General features: G+C 48.7%; 1 protein-coding gene across 6 annotated transcripts in view; it reads left to right on the forward strand.

The window, feature by feature from the left end:
• Window positions 1–6727, forward strand: part of CDK5R2 (cyclin dependent kinase 5 regulatory subunit 2) — a 45337-nt gene extending 38610 nt beyond the window's left edge. For 5 of the 6 annotated variants that reach the window (XM_081201641.1, XM_081201642.1, XM_081201637.1 and 2 more), the window contains 2 exons: window positions 885–1035; window positions 4186–6727. In XM_081201641.1, the coding sequence (XP_081057767.1) occupies window positions 4554–5492 (939 nt within the window). In that variant the 5' untranslated portion in view covers window positions 885–1035; window positions 4186–4553 and the 3' untranslated portion in view covers window positions 5493–6727. The remainder of the gene's footprint in view (window positions 1–884; window positions 1036–4185) is intronic. The other variant, XM_081201638.1, reaches the window with a different exon arrangement.
• Window positions 6728–7889: the final 1162 nt, after the last annotated feature.

A 7889-nucleotide genomic window follows, 5' to 3' on the forward strand; every position in this document is an offset into this window, starting at 1 on the left:
AGGGAGAAAAGAACTCACAGTCCCAGTAGTGGCAGTGAGCTGGATAAGTTTCCTGAAGCAAGAACCTCTAGGCATAGGCCTTGTTAAAAGAGCAGATCTAGATGTCAGGGTGAAGGTCTGCCTGTCTTCTCCCTAATTTGTAGGAATCTCATGTGTTTGTGTAGTAAACTACCATGTGAATAAAATTTGAAATAGTACAGTTCAGACAAAGGCTTACCACCACTGCTCTTTGTGTGAAGTGGGATGAAGGTGGGGTGATGGAATGGCTCTACAATGTGAAGTGTTGTCTGAGGCACTTGACTGTGAATTGAGTAATATCTGTAGCAAATGCACTTTTCCTTTTCTTGTGTCAGGGGGCCTTCTCTGGGTCACCCAGTGAGGCCACAACCCCTCCTCATCCAAGGCTCTCCTACAAATTCCTTTCCTCTTTTTGTTGCTAACTTTATCATAAGATCTGAGCTGTTCCATCTTGTTTTTCTCAGCCAACAAAACATGCTAACATATTCTTTTAACCAGTTTAAACCGGTTCAAGACTTAGCACATTTAGTATTCACCTAAAGTGCTTTACTTCAGTACCGTCTCTGGTTTATGAAGAATGAGTTAGAATATTTGTATACTCTCCTGTACCCCAGTAATTCACTTATTCTAATGTTGATCCCAAGGATACATGGTGTAAAGTAGGTACAGTTATATTATTTATTATCAAGCTGGTGTAGGAGTGTGCTCTTTTTTAAACTCTCACAGCACTTTTAATCAGATGGGTTTCATTTATCTGGTTAAGAGTTTTGAGAAGCTCAACGGTGCATATGCACTCACACCAACCTATGTAGGTCCAATGAAGAGTAAAATAACATATCATTTGCATTTCATTTTTCCCATGATAGGTCCTTTTGTACAGTATTGCATAGGTGCCATGATCTCGGGAGTCTCCCTGAATCTGAAGGTGATAAGACAGACCACCGTGAAACATCTCAGCCTGTGAAATGGGAATGATTACCATCTACTTCCTTCTTACCATGTTCTCCAGCAAAAGAGGTAAAGAAACTGCTGTACTCATGTATACAGCATAGATGGATAGAGTGATAATTCTGTTACTTGGATTGATGAATCCCAGACTTGTATGTTTTTTCTCAGAAATTGGTTGTTGAGCAAATATTAACAAATATCCTTGGGGTATGCAGTGGAACAGACATCAAAGGTACAATATGAGTGTGAACACTATAGACCTTAGCCTCAGTTAAAGCCACTGAGAAGGTAAAGCATAGGATAAACACACAAGGCAGGCCAAAACATGTTGTAAGGTCATTGCTCTTTGCTGTTGTGCAAAGGCCTGGCGCTGTGCAAGTATCTACCACAGTCATTACAGCTGCTTTGCTGCAGGGTGAGCAAGACACATCCGAGTGTGTTCCTGCCACAGCCATTGCTGGGCAATCTTGACTGGAGATCAACATGGGACTTTGAGCTTGTTGGCCTTGCCGGACCTCTCAGCAGCTTTTGGTACTCTTGACCCCTAAATCTTTGTGCAATCCTTTGGTGGATTGGAAAGTTCAGGGACTGATTTCCACTGCAGTTCTACTCCTTCCTATCTGGATTTGGATGTAGCCCTCCAGGCTTTTCTGTCTGGCCCCCAGGACTTTTCACAAGCCACACCCATTCCCCAGGCTACACAGATCAACAGCCCTCCCCTGTGACCTTCTCAAGCATTTTTGCCTGGCTGAAATGCATCTTTGAACTGTGATAGCACCTCTGGCTTATCTGGTGTGTGTGTGGTGGTGGTGGGTATTATTATTATTATTATTAGTAGTAGTAGTAGTATACTGTCCTATATCTGTAGGTCTCAGGGCGGTTACAACATAAAACCACAATTTTATATGTGTGTACAGTGGTACCTTGGTTCTCAAATGCCTTGGTACTCAAACAACATGGAACCCAAACACTGCAAATCTGGAAGTAAGTGTTCCGGTTTGCGAACATTTTTCGGAAGCCAAACATGCTCCATTTTGAGTGTTACACTTCCAATTTGAGTGCCACACTTCCATTTTGAGTGTTATGCTTCCGATTTGAGTGCCACACTTCTGTTTTGAGTGTTACACTGAGGTCTGTCTGTTTTTGCTATTTACTTTGTGTGTTTGTTTTTGCAGCTTTTTTGTGTGACTGTGTGGAACCCAGTTCAGCTACTGATTGATTGATTGTGTGACTGCAGTACATTATTTATTGCTTTCATTTTATGGATCAATGGTCTTGTTAGACAGTAAAATTCATGTTAAATTGCTGTTTTAGGGGTTGTTTTTAAAAGTCTGGAACGGATTAATCCATTTTGCATTACTCTCTATGGGATAGCGCACCTTGGTTTTGGAACGCTTTGGTTTTGGAACGGACTTCCGGAATGGATTAAGTTTGAGAACCAAGGTACTGCTGTATGTGGAAACTTCTGCCTTTTACACCTGTTGCTCCTCCCACTTTTGTTCTGGCCCTGCCCACCACTGAAATGCTGACCTTTGAAGGTTGTCCATTAGCTAATGTGACCCTTGGACTGAAAAAGGGTATCTCACCCCTGATTTAAAGAGTGGCATCTGCTTAACCCCCTTGGATTTTTATTATAAAGAGTCCTGCAAGGGTCTATATGACTGACATGCATAGATAGTCCAACATTTGGGAAGTGCCATCAATGGCATACAGCTTTTCTTTCTCAGCCAATTCAGGTGCAACATTGGTTCTTCTGAATTCCTGTTGAGAGGCAGACTTGGGGTTCATTGAAATTGAACCCACACACCATTGCTGTGGTTGGGCAGCTTTGGCGACCTTGGGGAGGTCAGAATATTGCCTCTGGACACGATAACATTCCTCTTGTGTTAGATTTCACAGTTTTGCTGTCTTCCTGAACCCAGCCCTGCTCTTTGAGGCTGCCAATATTCATGCATTGTCTACTGTATAGTGTTCTGTGTGGGCCTCACCTTGGAGACAGTTTGGAAGCTTCAGTAAGTGCAGACTGCAGGTGCCAGTCAGATAATGATAGGGATGGAATCAATCATGATAGGGGCTGGGTGGAATGTTTGTATGATACCCATTTTGGCTAATCTGTACTGACTTCTGGTCTCAGTGCAAGGTACTAGGCCTTGTATTCTTTAGGACAGGTGTGGAGAACCCTGGTCATTGGGTATGCTTACTGGGGCTGATAGGAGCTGTATTTAAGCAACACATGGAGGGCCATAGATTCACCACACCTACTTTAGGAAATGTCTTCTAAGCCAGGGTAGTCAACCATTTTCTCATGAAGGCCTTATTATTATTTATTTAATTTAAATTACTATTCTGCCCTTCATCTGAAGGTCGCAGGGTGGTTCACAACATAAAAATGCAAAATGAGAACACCAAATACATAATAAAAACAAAAACAAACATTTTCACCTGGCACCTAAAGGTATGTAATGAAGGCACCAGGCAAGCCTCCCTGGGGAGAGTATTCCACAAGTGGGGAGCCACTGCAGGAAAGGCCCATTACTGGACCTCTCATGGGTAATCTCCAGGGGTAATCTGTTAGGGGCCACATGCTGACTGTGGGCCAAGCTGAAGCCAATCATGGGTGTGTGGGTGACATCACACCTTCTTCTCTTTTTGCCTCCCACTCTGTCTTCCTTGCTGCCCAGCTGGCTGCTGGCCAAGGGACAACTTGCTGTTGCCAGAGGCCTGAACTGATCACTTGCATAAAGCTTTTGAAATCGGGGACACATGGGGGCCCTCTGCCCGCAAGTTGCCAACCTCAGACCTAAGAGATACAAAGCATCAACTCGAAGCAGTTAGTGGAGGAGTGAGGAAAAGAGAGAGACTAATAGTTCTTCTCCTAATAGGGAGACACCAGGATTTATATCTGCCTGTAAAACACACTCCTGGCAGTAAACCTACTTACTGATCAAACTTGCATAGGAACAAGTAGGTGCTCAGGGACAAGGTACTCTGCACATGCTCAGCTGGCTCAGATTAAGCTCTGGCCCGGGAGGAACTGTGGGGGAAACAAGCTCTCTCTTTTGTTGTTGTTGTTTGGAAGCCCCCCCTTCCCAATATTATTTCTCTTGAATATTGGGATCCGGGAAGTGCAGCTGTTCTTACCATCATCACAAGGATCTCTCTCTCTCTCTCTCTCTCTCTCTCTCTCTCTCTCTCTCTCTCTCTCTCTCTCATCCTCAGCGGGAAAGGAAGGCACCTGGGGGTCGATGCCTCGCGGCGATTGGCTAAGGGGCGGGGGGAGCCGCGGCACGGGATTGGCTGCTCGGGGAGAGGCCGGGCGGGGCGCGGCGGGGCTAGTGCGGCAGCCAGTGCGGAGAGGGGAGCTGCTGAGCGCCGGTTGACCCGAGTCCTCGTCCGTCCTGGCGCGCTTCACTGCGGCTCCTCGAGGTTTCTCCGCAAGCTCCGACTCAGGGCGCCGGCGCAACTGCTGCGTCCCGCCCCAGCCCATGGCCGGTGCGCCGGGCGCGCCTGGGCAGCAGCTGTAAGCGCTCGGGCGGCGGAGCAAAGGCGCCAAGCAGCCGCTCGCAGCAGCAGCAGCAGCAGCCAAGATGGGGACGGTGCTGTCGCTGTCGCCCAGCGCGCCGGGGAAGGGCGGCGGCGTCCTGGCCGAGAAGGCGGCCCCGGGCCGGGCGCACGGCAAGGGCGAGAGCCGCCTGAAGAGGCCGGGCGTGCTGATCTCGGCGCTCACCTGGAAGCGCCTGGTGGCCGCCTCGGCCAAGAAGAAGAAGAACGCCAAGAAGGTGACGCCCAAGCCGGGCTCCGCGGGCGCGCCCGACCCCTTGGTGCAGCAGCGCAACCGCGAGAACGCGCGCAAGTCCCAGCCCGACGGCACCAAGCAGGGGCCCTTGGCCGTGCCGGTGCCCACCGTGCCCGCCTCCGCCCAGGAGGGCGGCAAGCAACCACCGCCACCACCACCCCCGCCGCTGCCCGGCAACCGCGCCGCCGCCCCCGGCTCCCCGCGGCGGGTGATCGTGCAGGCTTCGACGGGCGAGCTGCTCCGCTGCCTGGGGGACTTCGTGTGCCGCCGCTGCTACCGCCTCAAGGAGCTGAGTCCCGGCGAGGTCATCGGCTGGTTCCGCAGCGTGGACCGCTCGCTGCTGCTGCAGGGCTGGCAGGACCAGGGCTTCATCACGCCGGCCAACCTGGTCTTCGTGTACCTGCTGTGCCGCGAGGCGCTGCAGGGCGACCAGGTGGGCAGCCAGGCCGAGCTGCAGGCCTCCTTTCTCACCTGCCTCTACCTGGCCTACTCCTACATGGGCAACGAGATCTCCTACCCGCTCAAGCCCTTTCTGGTGGAGGGCGACAAGGAGCGCTTTTGGGACCGCTGCCTCGCGATCATCCAGGGCCTGAGCGCCAAGATGCTGCAGATCAACGCCGACCCGCACTTCTTCACGCAGGTCTTCCAGGACCTCAAGAACGAGAGCGAGGGTGCGCCGACAAAGGACTCTGGCTCCAACAAACACTGGACTATAAGCCTGGACCGCTAGGAGAGCCCCGACCACCCCCCACCCGACCCCCGCCATCTCCTCCCTCCACCTTTCCGGACGCACTGCTCCTCGTTCTCTCTCTCTTCTCCCCTCCCAAGCTCTTCTCAGCCAGGATTTCACAGGGGCAGGAAAACTCTGGGGAGTTTTGGGATTGGGGAGTTGCTAGGGACATATCCTTTCCCCACCCCATCGTACAGGGTGGAGTGCTGCTCTCCACGAGCCAGTCAGGCTTTTTGGGGGTGGGTGGGTGAGGACTTGCTGGTGTCCAGTCTTTCCACCCTCCATCTTGTGGGCCACACCCAAAATTACATCAGCCCCTTCCCACAACTGCAGCACCTGAATATTGGGGGATGGAGATGGTGTCTGACCCATGATGTACTGTTGCCTTCTGGCCAGGAGCAGAACTTGCCCCTTCTCTATTACCTTGTCCCAGCTGGGTGCACTTCAGGCTCTGTGGGTGCATCCCGGGAGGGAGGGGCTGTTCTTCCCCTCCTCCTCCTTCCAAATGGGGAGAATTCCTAGACTAATGGGTCAACCTTAGGCATTACGTATTGACAAAGTTCTGCCTTTTGCAGGAAAAAGTAGCTGCTGTGACCTCACCTGTGGAAGCCCCACCAGTGTATCCATGGTTTTGGATCTCTTTGCTGCTACTGTGAATCACAGTACAGCCCAGAGCATTCCGTCTTGTATTTTACTTTAACTTTTCCAGTGAAGCAATTCCTGCATGTTTTTTGCCCTTTCCTGCTGTTTGATGGCTCTGCCATAGTGGTTGTTCTACAAAGTAGATGATGGTTATATACTACTGCTGTCCACCTCTGCAAAGTCAAATGCCTTTCATCATTTCTTTCCCTCCTTCATCGCAGTGGTGGGGATGGGGATGGGGGAGAGTGAGGTGTGTGTATCTGCTTCCAACACTGAAAGGAAGTGCTGGGGAAGCTGTGCTGCTATCCTTCAATGGCCCTTATTTGACCCATTCTCTCCCTGCCTCCTCCTTTCCCCCACCTAGTTCCCTCCCATCTGAAGCAGAGGCTAGGAGCTGTCCAGGGTGCTAGCCTCTTAGACCGACATACATTTGCACATTCTCGAAGCTGAAAACAAGCTGTCTCATGGTGTTTGAATGTAACAGAACAATGTTTGACTTACAGGATGTCTGTGCCAATGTTGCTCAAATGTACAATAACATATTGTTTTATATTGTATATTTAAAAGAGATAAAAATAATGAGTCAAAGCGGAGCTTTGGAATCCTTTGATCATTCAGAACCACAGATGTATGGGAAGAGGAATGCAGAATGCATTGGGACTGGCAAAGAAGGGAGGAGGGAAGAAAAGGATGGCAATTTGTGTTGGGGGGGTTTACGGTCAGCATCAATGGTGCATTAGCCCTTGGCTGATGATTTCCTAAATGGCTGTGTTGGCAGGAGATCCCAGACTTGCTAATGGGAATTGATATCGAACTGCAGTTCATCTTATTCCAGAGCCCTTTTAGATGAGGACACGCACTGTTTTCGTGAGATCTGGCCGGGCAAATATTAGTCAAGAACTAATTTTAAAATGAAACACGCATAGTCTCCAATTAAAATGTCTGCAAACGTACAGAAAGACAAAGAAGGAAATTGCTTGCCATTAGTCTTGTTTGCTTAAGTATGCAGAATTTAAAAATAAATAATCTATGGCTGATATCTTCTAAACAGACAAGATCAGAGTAGGAATTGATTGGATGCCTAACATTCTTTTGAGAGAGAGAGAGAGAGCGCTCTTAAAAGCAATCCTGAATGTCCCCTGCTGACCAAACAAGACAGCCTGGCTGTCATGTATCAAAGTGCAGCTAACAAAAAAAGCTGCATATATTAAGAGCACATTGTTGGCTTATTGTGTGCTTCTTCCAGACAGGAAGTCTATTTTCAGACTGACAGTCCTAATGCTCAGTCCTCTGAAGAATGCTGATGTGCCACAACCTATGCTGTGCTTTGCAATCCCTTAATTACATTAGGATAGGAGACGTGTATGGTTTTGGATGCAGTCTTGTTCCTTCCATCTCTTCACCACCACTATTTAGTATTTTTAAAAACCATTTTCTTCCCTGCTTGCATTTATACAGCCGTGATGATGCTGTTTGTAGCTTCTCCATCTTAATACAGATTTTATTTTTAATTTCATAATGGATTTTTTAAATTGAGCTGTCCAAGGTACTGAATTCTGTGGGCTATTTCTGTTGCCTCAATCTGCCCCTCACCCACCCTGGATTGTTTTTGGGTTTTTTAAAGAATTGGGTTGAGGGTGTTTAAAAGAACTAACAATGCCACTTCAGTTATTAAGACACCCTTGCAGTTGTCCAAAACATGTTGATAAACAGAAACTTGGAGAGGGAAATTTTTTGTTAGAAGGTAGTTTGGTC

Source organism: Podarcis bocagei (assembly GCF_964188305.1).
Source record: "Podarcis bocagei genome assembly, chromosome: 1".
Lineage (NCBI taxonomy): Eukaryota > Metazoa > Chordata > Lepidosauria > Squamata > Lacertidae > Podarcis > Podarcis bocagei.